The sequence below is a fragment of the Calypte anna genome, chromosome 6 (genome assembly GCF_003957555.1).
Source record: "Calypte anna isolate BGI_N300 chromosome 6, bCalAnn1_v1.p, whole genome shotgun sequence".
Taxonomy (NCBI): domain Eukaryota; kingdom Metazoa; phylum Chordata; class Aves; order Apodiformes; family Trochilidae; genus Calypte; species Calypte anna.
The window spans coordinates 30,900,599-30,922,821 of NC_044252.1; the positions used below are offsets into that span (position 1 = coordinate 30,900,599).

Consider the following 22,223-nt stretch of genomic DNA (forward strand, 5'->3'; position numbering starts at 1 on the left):
GTAACACAACTTGTCTTGCTGTGTATCCTCTGTCAGGCTGTATCCTCAAACCTGCAAGCAGCAGCCTGCTGTCTGCTGACCTCAGGGTTTCAAGTTTTGAACACAAAAATGCTTCTATTGCCAGTCTTCTCCTTTAAATGTGGATTATTTTTCTCTCTTCAGGCCACAACAGTCTTGGCCATGCCCAAATCTGGTGGTTGAGGTGGGATGAAAGGTGTTGCACAGTGCCATCAGTGGTACTCATCCTTGCATCAGGTTGCAGGAGATGCTTCTTGTCCAGCATCCTTGGCACCCTGCTGGAAGCCTAGAGCATCAGAGGAACCACCACTCTTGGGTTTTATCCTCCTCACTTGTTGTCAACTTTGACACCAGGTTTACTTATATAAAATGGCACCAGGCTACAGTTTTGTTCCACACATAACCAAGAAGAAGAAAAAAAATCAATTAGAAGCAAACAGATCCTGAGAGCACTGAAGTGAAGGTCAGTGACAGCGAGATGAACACAAAATCCTCTTGTCTCTGTGACACCTGGTAAGTCAAACTTAATGCTCCCTTCCATTATTCCAATTAACAATTACAGTGTTTCAGCCCAGGGAATTACTTGAGCTCCTCAGACTGGGGTTGAAAGGTTTTTGCTACCATGTCATGCTCTTACACACTGTATTTTGACAAGACAAGGCTAAAGTGCTCAAATTTCTCATCGTGACTCAGCCAGCCTGTTTTGTTTGAGAGGTCTTTTTGCAGGTCAGCATCCTCAAACCCATCTCATCCCATGGGGTTGGCATCTTGACACATTTTTCTAAGACCAGAGATTAAGACTGGCAAGAGTTTTCAGAAGGAAGAATGTGTTAAGGGCCACTATCACAAAATTAACCTTGCTGACCTTTTTTTGCAGCTGACTGACAGCTGTTTCTTGATATTAGAAGCCTCAGCTTCTGCATGCAGGACATGGTATCTAGGAAACTCCACAAACAACTGAATACATTCAGATTCAAGTGGTGGACTGTCCATGCAACCATTGTTAATGTTTGTATTAATATTTCTTTTCAGCAAATCATAGAATCATAGAATCATAGAATCCTTGGGGTTGGAAGGGACCTCGAAAGATCATCTAGTCCAACCCCCCCTGCCAGAGCAGGGCCACCTAGAGCACTTCGCATAGGAACGTGTCCAGGCGGGTTTTGAATGTCTCCAGTGAAGGAGACTCCACGACCCCCCTGGGCAGCCTGTTCCAGGGCTCTGTCACCCTTACAGGAAAAAAATTTTTCCGGATATTCAACTTGAACCTCCTGTGCTCCAATTTACACCCATTACCCCTTGTCCTATCACTGGTCACTACTGAGAAAAGCCTAACTCCATCTCCCTGACACTCACCCCTTACATATTTGAAAACATTGATGAGGTCACCCCTCAGTCTCCTTTTCTCCAAACTAAAGAGACCCAGCTCCCTCAGCCTTTCCTCATAAGGGAGATGTTCCACTCCCTTAATCATCTTAGTAGCTCTGCGCTGGACTCTTTCAAGCACTTCCCTGTCCTTCTTGAACTGAGGGGCCCAGAACTGGACACAATACTCCAGGTGCGGCCTCACCAATGCAATACAAGTACCTGGAACATTCTCTAGGCTAATAAATATGGTGATCACTGGGAATACAAACAGAAAACTACTATTAGGGTAGACTAAATAGATCAGTATGTGATTGCTGAAAAAGTCCATCCAGAGGGATGCTGCCATGCCCAGTCTAAAGGGGAACACACCTACTGGAGCTAAATTGCTCACTCAGAGCTGCAGGGCAGCTCAGCATGAGAACCCAGACTAGAATTAGACTTGTATTATTTTTACTTTTCATCATTTCGCTATAATTTAAAACTAATGCTTCATTAAATGAACCAGCTCAGCACTAAGAAACATGAAAACCTCCAAGAACAAAGTGGCAATTCCTCTGTCCCTCAGGACTTCCCTTGAACTTCGTTTCTCTTATTTCTAGTTTCCATTTTTAAATCTCCCTCATTTCAAATCTACTACTAATGCTCTATGACCATTTCTTTCACATTTCCAAAATCCACTCATCAGCCCCATTCTACCAAGAGCTTTATTCAAGTCCTGACATATTTACCTATTTATTTCTTATCATTGTCTTTACTTTCTAACCTTCCTTATTATAGCCATTGTTTTCTTGGGACATAAGGGAGGCATGGAATTGAAGCTGCAAAATTCAGATGTTATCCCTTATGTATCAGAAATAGCACAATTTGTTCTGGAGTCTTTTTTTAATGAATACAATACTTTTATTAGGCACTGCTCAAGTGTCTAATAATGTAAGACAAAGGAGTCTTAGCATGGTTAAAATCTATAAATGTAAAAATAAAATAAACTGAAATACTCTGGTGATGCATGTCAAATACAGAAGTTAAACAGTAATAATGTATAGAGAAAAAAAAACCAAACAACAAAACATAACAGATGAAAGGCTCTGCCAACTTCCCTTTTAACATGATTGCATATTTACTTCACGCAAGCATTGGATGATTGTCCAGAGAGGCTGCAGGTAACCAAAGTGCTTTAACATGGAAAGGAATGATGAGAAATCCAGAGGAACCACTCAGTGTCTGGGAGAAGAATAATGGATGCACTCCCAGGGAATATTCCTCTGATTGATTAAGTGGAACAGTACAGTTACAGGAGCTCAAGGGCTATAAAAATCAGCTCCAGCAAAGACAAAGCCAACCCAGGCTGGCCAGTAGTTAGAGGAAATATTCCATTTCAGAATGGCCTTTCACCTTTTCAGCAATAGTGCAGAATTAATCTTTGAACTCATCCCTTGAGCAACTTTTTTTTTTCATCACCTCAGAGTGCACTATAAAACACTGAGCAACACCCTACCTACTCCAAGGTCAGGAGACATGGTCAAATTTAATCTACATGTCTACATTTAAGTAAAAGCATACAGAAAACCTCCCTTCCAGCTTCCTGCTTTCCCCTTTTCACCTTTCCCTTTTTCCCCTTTTCACCTGCAGCACTTTCCTCCAACCCCTCCTCATGTGGGATCATGAACCCAGGACACTCCTGCCATGAACCCCATATTTTAGCACATGGAGTTGCTTTTAATTATGTGGACTCTCTTTTTGCTTCCAAAACTTCAAGGTTCCCAAGACACAGGTGTAACAGGGACCATGCTCACTTTGTGCAGCAAGCTTGGAATGGTACAGGACCAAAATAAAGACTCCAGGGCCACTTTGGTGCCAAGAAGCAGCAGCTGGACACCCAGGCAGAACACAGGAATTTCTTGCACTATCACCTAGCTTACCAACATGGGCTTCTTGGAAATAAAGGAAAAAAGCAAAGCCAGGGCAGAGAAGCAAAGAAGGGCAGCTGATATAGTTAAAACAGACACTTTCAAGGTCTATAGACTGTGTTGGTAGTGTCTGTTCTCCACTATGACACTGCACTAAGGAGGTATTTTGAGTGCTTAATTATAGCAAGGAAGGCTTGACTTGAGCAGAAAACTGAAAGTACTACTGTGGGATAAGTCAGCCTCAATATGAAGGTAGATCCCCACCATAAATATTTCTTCTGTGCTTCTTTTCTGCTTTTAGAAAGGCCAGAACCAAGAAAAGCAGCAGCCTCAGACAGATCTTTTGCTCCATATCTGCACTTCAGAAGGAGAAAAGCCCCGTGTCCAAACTTCATGCATTATAATATCCCCATTTTAACAACATATGTGTCCTCTGGACCACATAAATTCTTTAATCAGCTCTGAGAGAATGCTTTACAAGCATTTTTAAGCAGCGGATCATTCAAAACAAAGGAATCTTTGCTGGAATCTGGAAATGCCATGTGGCAAAATCAGCTGCAAAGCAGTGTGTAATTGTCTGTAATTGATTAGGAAGGGTGTTTTCCTCCACTGATGATTTATACCATATCCCGAGGCCCAAATCTGTCACTTCTGCCCAAATCTCATGCTGTGAGATTTTAGCATTCATGCAGTGATTTCCTATAATTGTCAGTCTTTTTGAAGGCTCTGCCATAAAAGTTAATTTGAAGTCAAATGCATGTATGTACACAAATATAATCAGTAAGTAATGTTATTAGCTGTTCATAGGAAGGGTCCATCTGAAGGACTGGAGCTAGGAAAATGCATTACAAGAAACTGAGGGTTCATATTGTTAAGTTCTGACATTTAAAACACACATGCCAGCCCTTCATGAAAATTACTCCTTCTGAAACCCACAAAAAATAACAAATGAGCACTGCTAGTCAATGGTTTCCATTTAGAGAAATCCAAGGAGAAAGCAAGAAGCTAAAAGAGGTATTCAGGCAAACTCCTTGCAACAAATCCTACTGACAGTTGGGTATTAATCTTAGTATTTCATGTAGCATTGAGCTGTAAAAATATAATTAATTTTAAGGAATAGATCCTGAAATACAATGCTACTTTATTTATTCTGGATTACTTTTTTGTTTTTCAGGTTCCAGCTGCCACCATCATTTTGAACTGGCTGTTCTGCTTGGTGTGTTTAAGTCTTATTTTAAACCCATCAGTTTTGGCTCATCACAAATGCCCTGACTATACCTTTATGAAGCATTAGCAACCACAGCCCCAGAAGACATAAATTAATGGGAATGTATTTAAAATACTCAATCTAAAAAAGTGATTTCTCCTTATGTAAGACACATAAATCCCCAAGTTGAGGGTGTCCAGATTTGACCAGCTGAATGTGATAGCACAAGTGAAATGCTCTAGTGATGACACTTGTACTTGGCTTTGACTGGGCAAGATGCAAGACATGGAACCTTCTATAACCACTAAAGCATCACTGTCTTTTTGTCTGTTTAAATTATAATTTATTTGTTAAAAGGAAAAAAAAAAAGTAGACATACATCCTACTGAAGGCTGCTCTACACCCTTTGGTTCAGTGAACCTTTCACCCATCTTCTATGCATCTAATGCCAACAGAGCACTGCACCTCTCTGCTTTATATAAAAAAAGAGAAACTCCTTGCTGGAGTTCCCAATAAGCAGTTTCCATCTCAAAAACCAAGTTTTAGAACCTAGTGAGGGTGAGGCTTGTAGGGGGAGGGAACTGATAATTCCTGACTTCATCGTGACCCTTCCGACGAATGTGGAAAAAAGCACATTTTGGCAGGAAAATAATAAAAAAATGCCTGCATGAGGGGAACGCTGTGGTAGCTCAGACTAAATAGTGTATGAGAATCCAGGCAAGCAAACCAAACCATATGTTAACTCAGCAAGACTCTTATTCTGCTTAGACAAGATGGCATCAAAGTCATGCAAACGTCTCTTCGTGAACCAGGATTATTTTCATATCCAGATCCTCAGGGATCTTGACCCAGCAGCAGAGAGCTTCAAAAACAATTATCAGGAATTTCTCAATCTATGGCCTCATTTCTCTGGAATTCCAAAAAATCCCATCACCCAGCCTCAGATCCCTGCCCAGCTCACTCAGTCTCCTGCCACCAGCATCTCCCCTGCTCCCTCTCACCCATCCTCTTGTCATCTCCATCATTCTCTCTCTGTTCTGCCCCTGCACAGCACAAAGGCAAGAAAGAACCTTTTGTGATCAATAAATAGAGGTTTAGTGACAAAACCCCGCCAGGCTTTAAACACAGTTCTCTGCAACACAAATAAACTGAAACAAAAAAGTAAGCCTGGTGGTAGAACAAAATAAAGCAAGTTGAATAAACCAGAAACACACACCCATTCAATAAAAACACTGCCTTTTTGAATTCTTGATTTGTGACAGTAATTCAGATATCCAAAACCAGCTTTTAAAAGATGCAGAAACTATACAGCTACTGCTGCCCCAGAGACCAAGGAGCTTAAAATTTAAAGAAACTTCACTAATGATGAATAAGTTTTCAGGCACTGATCGTCTCATCCTGCCTTTGCAAGCTAATATAATGAGAGAAACGACCAGTGAAACCAGTAAAGCAGAAATACAGATCTATTTTAATATTTTACAGGAGTTGTATTTTCCCTCTGAAGATACAACAGCAGAGAGCCCTTCAATGAGAAACTCCTGTTCATGAAAAAAAAAAAATACTTGGGAGAACTGAGCAGTGGAACTTTTGCTTAGAGGTTGAAATGGGATTCACACTTTCAAACATCCATTGTTTTTCACAAAACAATTCCCACTTTTATAAGGAAGATGCCCCTTTTTTGCTGAGACTCTAGAAAAATCAAAACAAAGCAATAAAACCCAATCTGATGAGCTCTTTAGAAGGCAGAGGCTTTTTTTCTCTGCGTAAACAATAGCTTTGGAGAAGGTCCATATTGCATCATTTCATCTTAACTGGCTAAAGCCAGGGCAGTGGTTGGCACTGCTGTCACATGCAATGAAATAACACTGTCCCCCTGGGGAGCCATTTCCATCTGACACAACTGAGCTCACACCAAACCCCAGGTTATTTTTTATGCTGCCAGCCTATCTCTGAGTCATTGTGATGCTTTTATATTTAGGCAGAAATCTAATAAATGCCTTCAATCAAAGCAGTTGATAAGTGTCTCTGTCTAACTTGCTCTGGTTAAGTACACAACATCCAAAAAAGCTTTTTGGTTTGTCCAGAAAACTACAAAGAATAAATATATATAAATACTACAAACTATATATATATATATACACACACACATATATATACTACAAGCTATATATATATATATATATATATAAACTACAAAGAATATATATATATATAAATATATATATATATATATTATACTCAGAGGCAAAAGTTCCTATCTTTCAGTGTTCCTCAAGCAAACGAGTAAACCCATAAAACTACAACAACACACACACACACACACACACACCCCCCAACATAGACAAACCCAACAAAATAAGAACATTTTTGCATATAAACCAAAATGAGTATTTTTCAGTTCAGACAAAGTTCATAAAGATCTGGTAAAATACAGCACTGCAGAGGAAGATGGCTAAAGCATTACCAGAGAAAGTTCCCTGCAGCATTTCTAACCAAGGTGATTCAGAAGCCCTAGAAAAAGGGTTCAGAAAAAAAAATAATAATGTCTGAAACCTCAAGCCCAAGCTCCACCCTGACTCTGGCCAATTATGCACTTACCCCCACTGAAAACCTATTTTTAAGGCAGGTGTATTACTGGTAATTATTGTACCCTCTACAAATGTAGAAATAATTTGCAGAAAATCTGCAAACTGTGGTGCAGATAGGCTTGAAATTTGCTCAGATCCAAAAGCCCTGAGCAGATCCTGGATCCAACCAACCCCTGCAGATGGTCCCTGTTTTAACAAGGAGCTGAACCAAAGCCTCCGACACCAACACTCCTCCACCTCATAGGGCTGAAGCCTGGGGGAGGATTTGGTGGGTTTAAAGGTCTACCTTGAAGACCTACTGTAAGAATTAATACTAAAACATGGACACTCCATCTTCAAAAGCAACAAGTCTTTCAGGAGAGGACAGTATGTGGGAAGAGAGGCTGCTTTGGCAAGTAATGGTTTGTGACAAAGCCAAAGGTCTGTTACTGGTTCAACTGGTTTGGTGCTTGTGGTATTATTGCCCTTTCCAGAAACACTCATTGTCAAACACAAGCCATTGTAAAATATATTTTATGTGATGCTGTTGTATTTGAAACCTGACATTTGCTTTCATTTCTCATGCAAAATCATCAGCATCTTAAGCAAACTGCCTGAGATCTGATAGAATATCTCTCCTATTTTTACTTGATTACAGTGTTTTCTATTTTGGGGTGGTTTCTGACTGTTTGGCTATGAAATTCCCTTTTCCTCAGTTTTCAAATTTCTTCCTGAAAAATACTTCTCTGTATCTGGTACCTAGTTACTGTTGCAATAGTTACCTTAGAAACATTATACATACAAAAATAAATAGGATTCTCTTCCAAAGTCCATTAAGTCAGCAAAATTTTTTCCACTGACTTCAATGAGCTGTGGGGTAAATACTTTAAATACTTTTTTAAAATAATTTTTTTCCCCCATCCATAGGCTGCTAATACAGAACATACTCAATTTTTTTTTTTACATTTCTCCTCCAACATCCCTGCCTTGTTTTCCCTGCCTGGAGACACCCATGGCTGCACCAAGATCCACTTTCTTCCCAGCGTGCCAGCTGAAAATCCCAACCCTCCTGCCATTTGCTTTAACTTTTAGTTATTTGGTTTCATTCTCTTGACTCCCCACTCCCAAGCTTTCACCGGAAGGATGTGCTGGCTGAGTTGTTGGGTTAAAAATAAAGGGTTCTGAAACTCTTTATCTACTTTCTGTTACCTGTCTGCGCAGAGGGATTCGCTTTGTCAGCTTGTGGACCGCGGGCTGGCTGCTGAAATCCGGCTTCTTGGTGGTGTTCTTCATGCGACACAGGATGACTGTCAGCACCATGCAGACAATGAAGAAGACCCCTATGCAGTAAATTGCTATTTCCAGGTAGTCTGGTGATGCTGGAAATTCTTTCTCTTTCTCAGGAGCTGGATTGGGAGTTTTCGGGAGGGAACAACCATGCCAGAGAGTTAGCGCGCGGTACAAGCACGGTTCAGTACAATGCTTGGAACAACATAAAATGGGTAAAATACCAGTTTTCACAGTGTCTCTGTGACATACAGAAGACTGTGAATGTTCAGGCTACGTTGCAGTCTAAGAGTGATTCCTCTTTCTAAATCACTGCTTTGACTTCTTTGAGACTGCCACTGAGTGCGAGCTTGTGCATATATGCACACTTCTATAGACATATCCATGTGTCTGCCTAGGTAGGTAGCTACATAGACATTAAAATATGAGATAATTAAGCCTAATTTCAGGGCAAAAGACTAACTGAAGTGTTCAAATTAGGCTCAGGTTCATTTGGTTGCTCTAGTCAAATTTCAAAAGCACTGGAACTCTTTTTAGCCTCATAAAGACACATTGGAAGTTAAGACACTGAATTAGCCTAAAAGAGAAGTGCCACAAATTAAGTCACAAATTGTGAATTTAAAAACAAACAAAAAACCATAATCACAAATAGGCATTTGGGCTTGAGTCTGCATTGGCTGTTTATCCAAAATTCTCACTGGGATCTAAAAATACAGAGGGAAGGCAGGATGAACCAGTTCAGGTTAGGGATTTTAAGAGTGTTTTGAGGAATCAGCTGCTTAATTCACTGCAGTTGATGCCAGGTGCCTACCTCCCCTGAGGTCCTTTGAATAGCCCAGCACTGGATTAAAACACATAATGCCAGTGAAAGCTGAATTGCAGGCAATATGTTAATTATGAGTCTCCTTTTTTGTGAGGACTCCTTATTTCAAGTAACCTCCTCAGTGGTTACCCAGCCTGTGAGATTAGATTTTAGAAGGAGTGGTCCTACATAGCTGTTACTCTGATTGAAACCACTTTGAAATTATCTTTAAAGCAGTTCTCTGAGCAAACACTGCCCCTAATCCCTTCTCTGGGATTCATCCCCCAGATAAACAGCATTCCACAGCCATCAGCAGTCACTCTGCAAAGCAATGCATGTTCAAGCTGATATTTTCTTGTGCCTCATTCTAGGCTTCTAAAAATCATTTCATTCAAGAAAATCAGGTTTTAAAATTAAAACCAAACTAAAATAAATGCTGTTCAAGCCCTTGCAAAATGCAGAAGCAAGCTCTACACAAGTACTGCTTTGCCTGCTGGGTGATGGACCACGCAGGCTCAGGGCTCACGTAGGAGTGAGATGGGATAAAGTTGCCTTTTTCAGTATATTTTAATAAAGGAATTATCTGCAGTAAGTGGGAACATTTCGCTTCTGCAATGTGAACCTCAGCCATATGCACATGCAGGGTTTGTACCTCCCTTTCTCAGGATTAACAATTAATAAATTGTAAGCACAAGATTACCCAGCAAACTTCATATTTTTTCCATAGGCACTCCTAAGGCAGCTGCCAACACTTATAAATGAGAACATTTGACTAGTGGCAAAACCTCTATGGTTACATCTCTTTTTTTATGGTTACATCTTTTAACAGCTGATAAAAATTTTCAGGGAAAAAAAAATAAAAAATAAAAAAGCACATTGATATTTATTGATGTTTGTTTCTTTTAAGGGCAGAAACATCATCAACCCCAGGAAAGCAAGACATGCTTTGCAGTAAAAGCAAACCACCACTAGTTTCCCCAGAGCATGCAATGTTTAAAGATGCAGGGAGCTGATTCCCAAGATATGGAAGGCACTGCTTCTGTACACAATCCTTTGGCATTAATAGTAGAATTTCTGTAAGAATTTTGGATGATAGGTAAATGAATTGAAGCATAACAAATAAATAGTTCAGAGATTTTGATGAACCGGTTTTGATTGTGGCCAAATTAGTCCCAAAGCTTCATGAGAAACTTTGAATTTCCTCCACTTGAAAAAGTTTACAATGATTAATGTGTTGATTTTCAGTTATCTCATGGAAGTGCTAAGAAAATGCAGCTCCTTAGCCCTTCTGATGAACAGTTACCAGATGTAAAAACACTCCAATTGAGTGCAATAGACATTCCCCCTCCCATTTTTTTTGTGTTTTTTAGGCTTTTGAATTTGCAAATATGCAACAAGTCAAATCACTGGCTTGAGACAACCCCGTTTAAAAATAATAATCATTGTAAAAGTCCTTTTCTGAGACAGAAGCCGTGCTAATTCTGTAGCGATCAACAAGGGGGGGTGGAAATAAAATAAAGAGGAAAAACCACAGAAAGAGAGCAGTGTATACCTGGCAGAACTGTCAACCATGCAGTGTGAAAGGATATCCCAATAGAATTACCCGCCAAGCATGTATACTCCCCAGCATCCTCAAAAGTTACATTCCGTATATAGAGAACCTCAATTTCTTTGTCCGTGGTGTTAACACCGGCAGCCTAAAAAAAAAACAAGAGAGGGAAGCAAGAGAAAAAGCTAGACACTGAGAGAATCCTTGTGGATAGGGAGCTGGAGCCACGGGGCTTTGCACTTTGGAAAGGCAGAGGTGTAGAGATGCAAAGCTCCTTCCCCATCCACAATCCCTCACCTGAAAGGCATTTACCAACAGGTCCCAGCTCACCTCAGAAAGTAATCAACACCCTTCACCAGACCTAAACTCACCACCTAAACATGCATGCAATCAAATGACATGGAAAAATTAACCCACAGTTGTTGGTTTTTTCCTTCTTTTTGAATAATAAAAGGAAGTGTAAAGAAAAACAAAGAAAACAAAGTAGGACAGGAGGTGGTGTCCTTCACGTGTAGTTATCTGCTACAGAGGAAAGACTTTAGTGTAAAAATATACTCTGAAAGGGAAAAAAAAAATGAAAAAGGCAAATTGTGCTCCAGGGGAGAACTCAGTAGCTCTCTGAAGCAGAATATCATCCTTCCATCATTCACTGCACTACATTTAAGTCCTGGACATTTTGCAGTGTTGCCAAATCTCAGTTTAATTTGCAGTCTGGTAATATTTGGTGACTTGCTTAGAAGCACAGTGGAGAGAGCAAGAAGGTAGCTCAGGTCTTGTTCAAAAATCAGTCATAGCTCTCAGAAATCTGGAGAAAAAACAGACCTTAAAGGTCCAAAAACCAGGAGATGGAAATAATTTATTTTTTTTTCTAAATCATACAAACTTTAAAAAAATAATCTGGAAGGTTTTGTTGCCTTTATTGCCTTTACTGCTATGGAGGGGTTATTACCCAGTTGATAACAGGTGAATAACAACTGGAAGACCCCTCATCCTGCAGAGTTGGAGTTGAGGTGAAAGTTGTGACTAAACTGACACTTGACTCGGTACTTAGGTGAACACTTCATATATATACACACATGTGTATATATATAAATATGCACTTATTAGGTCATAATTATATTATTCAAAGAGTATCCTATAGGTGAACTGCGAAGTATGAAGAATTAACAACAAAACTAGACATAAACACACACAGACATAAAGACACCAAACAGGAGAGAACAAAGAGCAGGGTCAGAAACCAGTGCTTACGTTACACTCAGAATATTGTGGGAATTTTTCCATGGCTGCTGGTGTAATACCAGTTGCATCACCAAAAGAGGATTACACATATACCACAAGGCCAAAGAGTTAACCTACAAGCTGCCTGCAGTCTCCCAAAGCACCATTTTTCCAGCTTCTACATCCAGCTTGCTTTAAAAAACATTGTTACCTTGTATACTTGGCAGAACAGAGAGCCAGGCAGACTGGTTGGCCTCCCCTATATAATTGGAGACCTTACAAATATATTCTCCAGCGTCCGCCTCTGTCACATTGTACAGTGTCAGCACTTCAGCATTGGAACTATTTATCCCCGAGTGCTAGAATAGACCAATAACACAGGAGAACAACGTCACTGCTGCCCAAGAAGGACACCGAGCTGTCTACGGTCCCACCACCAACATGTCACAAGAAATACTTCTTCCACTTCATGCAGGGATCGGTGTCAAAACACCGAGGGGTTGGGGGTTGTTTGGGGTCTTTTGGTGGCGTTTTGTAATTTTGCATCGGAAGCATCACAGGAGGGTGTTAGAAAACAGCAGCACTGGGGGGGGAGAAAAAAACACCAGAACAAGATGATCTAGAGCTGGCTGTCCTGCCTGCCAGCATGCTGAGTTTTGGCAATGCCACCCAGCTCGGAAAAGTTGGGAGTTTCCTTGGTCAGGGCTTGAGTGCCAGCAGGAATGACACCACCGATACGCGGCAGCACGCCAGTGAAAAGTGGACATCTCTGCAGGCTCAGCATCCAGAAAACCCAATCCTGCCAACAAGCTTTTGGCAGCAGGTGCCACGTTACTTTGAAACAAAGAGGCTGAAGAAACGTGAAAGAAATGGAGTACATTGTCCCGGGTATGTTTTGGATGGGGTCTGCTGAAACACAACTGTCAGTGATGTGCTTTAAGAGGGTTGGAATTTTTTTTCTTAACAAGTCATGCCTGAAACATTCAGAGATAAAGGAGTTTATGGAAGTATAAAGAGAACAAAACAGGATCTATAATCGGAAGAGTTATTTGAACTCACATATGTTTCTCTAACTCATTATTTCATTTGTAAAGTAACCACTTCCATTTTCAAATGCAATTCGGATCTGAAAATTCTTGGATTCACAATAAATAAATTCAATGCTCTAAAGAAGTCGTCACCATCAGCAGCATCTGCAGAGCCTCACCTTTAACACCTGAAGGTAGGGCAGCCCATCTGGTCCATATTTACTGCCATTCTTCTCGACATGTTTTATCCACTGGATATGAGGTTGAGCATCACTGTAGACCTTGCAGACAAACTCAACGTCACCTCCAACCACTGCTGAGGCATTTGCTGGCAGACCAGCCTGGAGGATGGGCCTGTGTGGTGATCGCTCTGGTGGGGAAGGGGAACAAGAAGGAGCAATAGAGAGAGAGAGAGAAAGAAATAAAGATGCATAAATAAGTAGAGCTGCCAAGAAAACTAAGTGAACTCGAGCCAAAAAGCCCTGTAAGCCTGTTGGCTGACTCCTCCGAAATAGCACTGCAGCCAAAACCTATAACAAAAACTACAGTTCAAAGGAGATGACTTGAGCACTACACTTGTAATATAAAGAATAGCTCTTTGGGGGGAGGAGGGGAGAAACTGTACTTCAAAACTTGACACATTTTTCATCATTCAACTCAGGAAGAACCTGATGGCTTTTCTGATCCATTGCGATAAGTGCCTCTGAGTTTTAAAACATTTTAATTGGACTAAGCCTCCACAAAATAAGAGGAGAGATTTACTGATTAATTCTGAAACCAATTAATGTGCTAAAATAAACCGAGGGGAATTGTTCAAAACTAGCAGCACTGAAACTCCTCATGCAGGATGCACATACCAGACAGCTCAGCTTTTCAAAACACTCTGACCAATGCTGCCACAATAGCTTCTCTCTACTTCACCCAGACACAGCAGCAGAAACACCAGTTTGTTCTTATTCTGAACAGGACACCAGGAAATACAGAGTTCTCTGGAAAACTGTAGTGTATTTAATGTGAGACAATAAAGTTTTCAATCTATGGACTTGCATAAGTATCAATGTTCTTGCTTCCATCACTGAATATGGTAAGGGCACCCTGCATCACCTGTGTACCAAGAGAGCCACTGTTCCCAACCCAGTCCTGTGGATATATGTTGGATACACACAGTCTTTGGGCAAAGCTCACCTTCAGCTATGGCAGCAAGGCAGCTTTCCATCCCCCCCCATTAAATGTGATTTAAAAGCTGCTGAAATCTTCAGGGTGATGGGCAGGGCTGAGCCCAACTCTCCAGCCTGCAGGGCCACCAACAGCCACCTTGGTGCTGGACGAGGCAAGTGGGAAAAGCAGAAAAACTTTGCACTGAAACATCACAGATGAGAAAGTCCCCTCAATGACAGCCCGGGTTACCACATTTCTTTATTATCCAGCGAGCAAGAGAGACACTGAGACCCTCCCCAGAAAACCTTCAGAGAGCTGCAGTGTCCTCAGCCTCGCTGGGAACTCGCTGCCTTCTGCAGACAGACTTAACTCTCCTTTTCCCTTTCCTTTTCCAAGAAAAGAAAGTTTATACTGATCTACATAGACTTTCAAACCATGAATTAGAAGTGAAACGCCTATTGCTCAGCCCCAGCCCCTTCTCCCCAGCTCCAGGAATTTTCTCTAAGATAAGCAAAAACCAGCAGACCTAAATATTTATTTGTAGAGGCTGTACACTGCAAAAGCTTTGCCCATTCCGAGCCAAATCAACTGAATTTCAAACCAAGTGTTCCTTTTTAAGCATACTGGTTTCCAATAAACTGTTTCACAAGCAAACATTGCGAGTGTAATAGCAAATAATGATGCCTGTGGAACAATGGGATCTTTTATCCAGTCCAATATATTTGGCATGCAGCAAACATCTACTGGGAATTTATTCACTGAGGCTACGCTGGCAGCACACTACAAAGCAGGGGTCTTGTTTTACTTGTGGCAAAAGTGCATTTGTGTTGCAGTTATTAAATTATTCCACAGCTACGTGGTGTCATTTGTGAAGATCTAGGAGCCATTTAATATTTTTTAATTTGTAAATTACAGTAGAACTTATAAATGACTATTTTACAGTTCTGGAGAGAGCTTGTAGTTTCTCATCTGATGCTGAATAAGCTCCAATTCTGTCTCCTCGCTCCTTCATTTGGGTACAAAAACAGCAAGCAAAAAAATCTCTCTTTAATAGAAACCTTACACCATCTTCCAAAACTTATTACAGCTGCCTTCAGTATAAAATGAAACCTTAGAGAATGTTATTTAAAATGTTTTTTAGAAGTCAGTAGGCCTCATGTTTCATTTCTCCACATCAGGGTTTGATTTCCTTTGTGACCTTATTCTCTGCCCTTAAACAAACCAGAGAACGAGGCCTGAAACATCTTGGAAAAGTTCCTACTATGCCAGCATCAGCACACAAAATGTGTTTAGTTTATCCCCATACCCATCAATGATTTAATCTTTTATTGATGACTGTCAAACATTTCCTCTACTGAAAAAGAGGAGGCAAAGCCAAGAAGTGAATGCAAAGTTCTTACATTCTTGATTCCAAATTCCACTGAAAAAAACTAAATAAAGTGCAGGAATATGCATAGCTAAAACATGGTGAAATTTCTTCTCTAAAGGTAAATGTATTAAAAAGAAACTTTAGTTGCCCTCCAATATATGGAGCAACTATTAGTGTTCATCACCTCCCCCAGTTCAGCAGAAGGGAGAATTCCTGTGCCCACCCAGGGAAATGACACAGAAGAACCAAACCATCATGACACAAATTCAGTAGCCTGGGGGACAAGGACCAAGAGAAACACACTCAGTATTGGAGAAAATAATTAAATTTGGAGAAACTTGCACTAGTTACAAATGACCAAGTGTAATTCTGTACAGCATCATTTCTTGGAAAAAAGTCCTTTCAGGATGTTAGCCTGTCTTTCCCATTGCTCTGCAAACCACACACATTTCAGGACTCTCCTGAAGCACAGGTACTGAAAAAGCCATATTCATAAATCTAACATCACTGCTTAGCCTTTAAAATAAAAGTCAGGCATTTGTAAGCAGGTATCATCACTCTGAACAACTGGCTACACTAATATTAGATGAAAACAGAAGGGTTTTGTTTTGTTTTTTTACTAAAGACAGGCAAGAACCAAAGCTGTCTTTAAAAATAAAAAACAAATTTTAAAGCTTGTCAAACTAATTTTATCATTAGACTTACATAACTTAATAATCAGGATCATCACAAAACTTTAATGACCATATCCATCTTTACTTATTTAACTCAATATTTTCCTTAAAGTTGGCCACCAGTCTCACAGCTCTGTAGCCCCACCAATTTCACTGTTCCTCATGCTCATTTATATCTAATTCCATCAGAACCTCAAAACCCAAATCATTACTATTGGATTACTGAAATTTCAGTGTTTCACTGTTAAGATGTTTTAAAACCAAGTCAGTGTATGCTATAATACAGGAAGCCACCCCATAGATCAGCTGTCTTCATGCACACTAAACACTACATTATAAGGACCATAAAAAGCAGTAGATACTAATTTTATTACCATGAGTACTAGTTCCTAATGAACTACACAGATATGCACAAGGTTGTTCATAGATATGCCTTGCTTTCTCAAACAAATTCAACTGAAATGTAATAGATCATAGAATCACAGAATCATAGAATTGGCTGGGTTGGAAGGGACCTCAGAGATCATCAAGTCCAACCCTTGATCCACCGTTGCGGTTGCTAGACCATGGCACTCAGTGCCACATCCAGGCTCTTTTGAAATATCTCCAGACACGGAGAATCCACTACTTCCCTGGGCAGCCCATTCCAATGTCTGATCACTCTTTCCGTAAAGAAATTCTTTCTAATCTCCAACCTAAACCTCCCCTGGCACAACTTAAGACCGTGCCCTCTTGTCTTGCTGAGAGTTGCCTGGGAAAAGAGCCCAACCCCCCCCTGGCTCCAACCTCCTTTCAGGGAGTTGTAGAGAGTGATGAGGTCTCCCCTGAGCCACCTCTTCTTTAGGCTGAACACCCCCAGCTCCCTCAGCCTCTCCTCATAGGGTCTGTGCTCGAGTCCCTTCACCAGCCTGGTTGCCCTCCTTTGGACCTGCTCCAGGACCTCGATATCCTTCCTGAACTGGGGGGCCCAGAACTGGACACAGGACTCGAGATGTTTAGAAGCAAATGTAATGGATGTTTTTAAAAAATTAAATTTAAAAATATTTTCTGTATATTCTTCTGAAAATAACCAAGATAGACTGAAAGTATAAATTAGTATAATTAATGTCTCCATATGTTACATTTCCTTTTTATTTTTATTTCCCAAACTCTAGAATACTTTTTAAAGATCCTGCTTAATGCTGGATCCCATCTGAAGAGACAGACACCAGCTTGTTTGCTCCCTGCTGAAGATTAGATACAAACTCAATATCACCCCCATTTGAGCAGTCACTTATTTACAAAGGGCAGAGCAAAAATGGTTGCTCATGTGAGGAATATCACATTCAACACTCCAAGCATCTAAATTTTACACCACCATAAAAGTGCCCAGGGCTTGAGCATTTCTGCTGGCTTATCTATAGACAAACAGACTGGTTATCTGAAAAGACAACTCACAGAGAGACCTGTCCAATGGCTTAGCAGAACTGTCATTTAGCCTGTTAATGTTCCAACTCCAGAATACCTCCCTCCAAGAGGGAGAAAACTGCAAAGAATCCAGGAAAAATGCAAGTTTCCAAAAATCGATAATAATGAAGGGAGCTGCCCAGGAAAGTCCCAGCCCTGCAGGACACCTGGAGATGGTTGGGAGCCTATCATGCCAGAGATGATGGAAGGAGAAGTGACTGGAAGGACTATCCTGGAAATGACTATTGGAGCCTGCAAACTTCACAAGGAGCCCTGAGAATTGGCTCTTCAAGATGCTTAAGTCCCTGGACAGGTGGTTCCTATAGAAGGGCCTCATCTCTGTCCTGGTTTGGACCAGTGATAAACCATGAAAATCTCTCTCATCTCCTCCAGCTTCTTTTGCTGACCAGCTGCAGCCAACAAAGAAGGAAATCAGTGAAGAAAGAGACAGGGAAATCCTGATGCTAACATAGAAGATGAAGATGGAAGTGGTAGGGACCAAAACCAAAGTTTCACAGCCAAGAGAAACCAGTAGATAACATCCCACCACCCTGCTCCTAGGGTAGGGATGGAAAAACTCTAGGAAGAGAGGCTGTCTGCCAAGCACGTTGATGGAGGGAAGATGTAGGGCAGGATTTGCTGGTGCCAGAGGCCAAAGTGGAGGGTATTGTGCCTGAAAGAGTGGCTGTGGCACTGCTGGAGTGGAGGGAGAGGAGACAATAACCCCGGAAGGGGTGAGCGCCGGGACCCATCCCCAGGCCAAGTCTCCTTAGCAACCTGGCTGTGCCAGGGGCTGAGAAGAGCTCTGGGGATTGTCTATCCAAGCCTCCTTGTCACCCTAGCACAGACAGTTCAGGACCTTTCACAGGAGCTAAAAGCCAGAACCAAAGCCCATTGAAGTCAGGGGGAAAACTCACATGGAATTCAATGGGCTTTGGATAAGGCATTTGATTCATTTCAACAGAAAAAAATGAAAACTACTCTTATTTTTCTCCTTTTGAATGTGCTCGTTTCCTCTCCTTGTAAATGTGCAATTCAAGTGCAGGCCAGGCAAATAAAAGCTGAATAGCAAGTGGAAGAACAAACATGAGTTCTGGGGACAACAGAGAGATCCTCAATTAGAGAGGGGGAGGGAGAAAAACAAGTTGCCTAATTCTTTTCCACAATTTTCAACTAGAAACATTTATTATTAACTATAATACCAGTTTTGAAATGTAATTGACTCCTTTGGAGTCATCTTGATCCTTGTCACTGTGAAGTTACAGAGGGCTCCCTCAAATGATGTCTCCCAGAGCATCAGTAACCTTTCTCCATCAATAGCCCCTGGAAGAGATGCTGTGTATCAAGTCACCACTGAAGGAAAACTGAAGCAGTTCCAGCTGTCTCTCCACAGAACTGAAAACTTGGATCCCTCATGTCCTCTGCTTCACTTGCCCTGGTCAGCACAGCACGTTCAGCCCTAGTTGCTTCTTTTGCCTGACTCTGAGCTCAGGAAGCCTTCAACAGCAGTCAGGACATTGTTCAGTGAACACTCTGCCCATTCCTAATCACCTTCCTTCCAATCATGCAACATCTGTTGCTTTGGAAAATGCTAATTATCCTGTAAATTATGGGTCTCAAAAGCATCCCACAGTGTTTTAGGCCAGACTGTAATCACAGCTTCTTGCCTTGGCTTTGGCTTAGCATGCCAAACCTGCAAGATTGACTTTTCAGCCTTAAAAAAAAAAAAAAAAAAAAAAAAAGAGAAATCAGTCACAGCCTTTTCATCATAAACTGGGACTGAAAAATGTCTCCCCTATCCAGAGTTATCAAGTTTGTACAAAGGACCTGATTTGAAACTACACCCCTAAAGTGGAGTGGCAAAGGAGGGGTCTCACCAAAGAGATGGCATTTCCTCCTTCAAGCTACCTTTCTACACAGCCCAGGCCAACTCTTTGCTTCCTTTCTCCATCCATAAACAAATTGCTGCCGGGACCTGTGCTCTATGCAATGCTGGAAGGAAAACACAGGTAACCCCACGATTTTTCTCCATGGCTTGAAGGAGTAAGGTTGAGCTCTGGTGGCTTTTTCACAAGCTCAGAAACAACTGAGCAGGTGTAGGCAAAAAACCCTCCACTAATTAATGTCAGACCCATGAGCCAGGAGCTGAGCAGCTTCTACCAGCTGCACGTCAGTTTGGTTTCCTTTCTGCATAACATGAAGCCCTCTGTGTTGTTTATGGCCAATTCAGAACTGCTGCTGAACTGTCATGTTCCATTTCTACATACACACATACCCTCCCCTCAAATCACTGCTTCCCAGGTAATTTATCCCCAGCAAATTAAGGACAAGGCTCTCTTCCCAAACCCAGCACTACAAGATTTTTTTCAGGCTACAAGGAATAACAGATTGCTGTCCTGAAACATTAAGAGATAAAGACCATCCCTGGCAAGAACATTTGATAAAGAACAGGAGCCTCTCAGGCAGCTTATGGATCAGACCAGTATTACCAGTGCTGATGAAGTCATGCTTTACAAATTTTGGCATCTTCTACCAGTAGGCATCAGCCAACAAATGCTCATCCTATTCAATATTCCTGGGCAGGAGCCTCCATGTAGAGCACTTCCCATTGGCCCAACACGGCTTGAAGAAGTCATCTTGGTGGCCAAGAGCTCAAAGGGGCATCCCTGCATCTGGAGTCCTCAGAGGTCAACCCAGGGAGGCACCACAGGGCTCTGCTCATGCAGTGGGGGTTAACCTCCAGAACCACTTTCTAAAATCCCTCTATTCTCACATGTAGAAGCCTTTTATGCAAAGCTGAGGCATTTCTTTCTGCTACTGTGTCACACACAGCATCATCACCAACTATTGGACCCATCTATGTCCATATTAGCCTTGGTTCATGGACCAGTACCAGCAGTCAGTATAAAGTGAGACAGCAGGGTGACAGACTTCATATATGCCCTGCTTCCTTATAAAATTAATAAACATTTGAACACTGGCTATTAGAGAAATTCAGTTCTAAAGATCAAAATTTGATGGCAGACACCAGAAGCAGACTCATTTGCTACCTATAACAAAGCCTCAGCCACCCCATCCAACTTCCTGTACTACCCAAGCAAGGCTGACTGAGTAAAAGGCAATGCCTTTTTTAAATCTTTCCAGAAACCAATTCAAATGTGTTCAATTCAAACCCTTTGTCCTTGGCTTCATCACCTTCACCTCTGATGGGAAGCAGTGGCACAGGTTCTCCAGCAAGCAAAGCTCCCACTGATGCTATCCCATCTGTCTCTTTGGATAGCCCTACAGCACAGCTTCAGCTTGCTCTCCCCTATGTTCATTTTAGCCAAAATCCATCTTTGCAGCATAAGTTCACCTGCACACCTCTTCCTCACATGGCAGCAAGCCGGGGAAAAGAAATCAAGCAAGACTGACTTATTTGGCTTGATATAAAGTCCAGTGATGTCAGTGAAAACAGGAGGGGGAAAAAACAAACAAACATCACAGTCAGAACTCATTAAAATCTCTCCTTTGTCCTTAAAGCAAAGCCCTGTTGTCAGGCTGACAGAGTGTGGGTTTCATCAGCACTACAGAGCAGAAAAAGTCATAGCAGCAAGAGTTGTACAAGACTAATCCTGGAGCTGGGTTGCAGCATCCCTCCTGCAGTGCATGCAGAGGCAAAAGCTTCATCCATGTCTGAACAAAGCAGGGAGAGGCCTTATTTTGGTGTGAAAAATCATGAGAAACAGCACAACGAGGAGCTGAAATTTTCATTGACATTCTTTGCAGTGTACTCGAAATGAAACAGGCTCTGAGAAACTATGAAAAACAACTTGTGACTTCTCACAGACAAGTGGTAAAATTTTATTGCTCCAGCTGCTTCCAGAGACTGCATTAACTTTTTACACACAGGGAAACCACCCTTGCCCCATGTTACAAAGCTCCCAGCTGCTTTCTAACAACCAGAGACAAGATTGGGGTCCAGCATCCTTGGACTGGTCTCTCCAGAAGGCTCTGCCAAAGGTTTCCTGTACTCCTGGCAAAAAGCATCTTTCCCAGAGGGATGATGTCCTCTCCCTGTTGATGTGGGTCTTGCTCACCAGTGTACCCAGCAACACCATAAAGTAACTGTTGTTGTGACCTGCCTGCACAGTTTTCATCCTCCAAATTTCCTGCTCTGCCTTCAAAGTCAAATGGAAAAGATTATGTCAACCTTTAAAAGCCTTATATTTCTACACCTCTCCCTGTTTTCTTACACATTCACTCCACTGAGGAATGCAGGTGTGAAATTATGGGAAGGACCATGGAATTCTGCCTCTCCTGCTAGACACAGGGGATGGACCAGAGACCATTCCTGCACACAGCTTCTCCAGAACCAGCTCCAGCTCCAAGTGTTTCAGTGCTCTGTGCTGGACCACCCTGGCTCAGAGTTGATATCCCCAGTTGGACTTCAATTAGGCTTTGGGCTTGCCTGAAGTTTGCTATCAAGTGGTCCTGAGTCAGAAGATGTCCCTCCATCAGGATTACATCCATTCCTGCAGCACAGAATCCAAAACCTGCTTTAAACATTGGACCTGGACTACTGCTCTTGGGAAGACCCTGATTTACAGACCCTATGAGGAGAGGCTGAGAGAGCTGGGGCT

General features: G+C 41.6%; 1 protein-coding gene across 8 annotated transcripts in view; it reads right to left on the reverse strand.

Moving 5' to 3' along the window:
• FGFR2 (fibroblast growth factor receptor 2) overlaps window positions 1-22,223 on the reverse strand; it is an 86,019-nt gene that overhangs the window by 19,548 nt on the left and 44,248 nt on the right. For 2 of the 8 annotated variants that reach the window (XM_030453217.1, XM_030453210.1), the window contains 3 exons: window positions 13,134-13,324; window positions 10,709-10,853; window positions 8,271-8,473 (listed from right to left, as the gene is read on the reverse strand). In XM_030453217.1, coding sequence (XP_030309077.1) covers window positions 8,271-8,473; window positions 10,709-10,853; window positions 13,134-13,324 — 539 coding nt within the window. Of the gene's footprint in view, window positions 1-8,270; window positions 8,474-10,708; window positions 10,854-12,137; window positions 12,286-13,133; window positions 13,325-22,223 lie in introns of all 8 variants that reach the window. The other 6 variants (XM_030453216.1, XM_030453214.1, XM_030453212.1 and 3 more) reach the window with 4 other exon arrangements.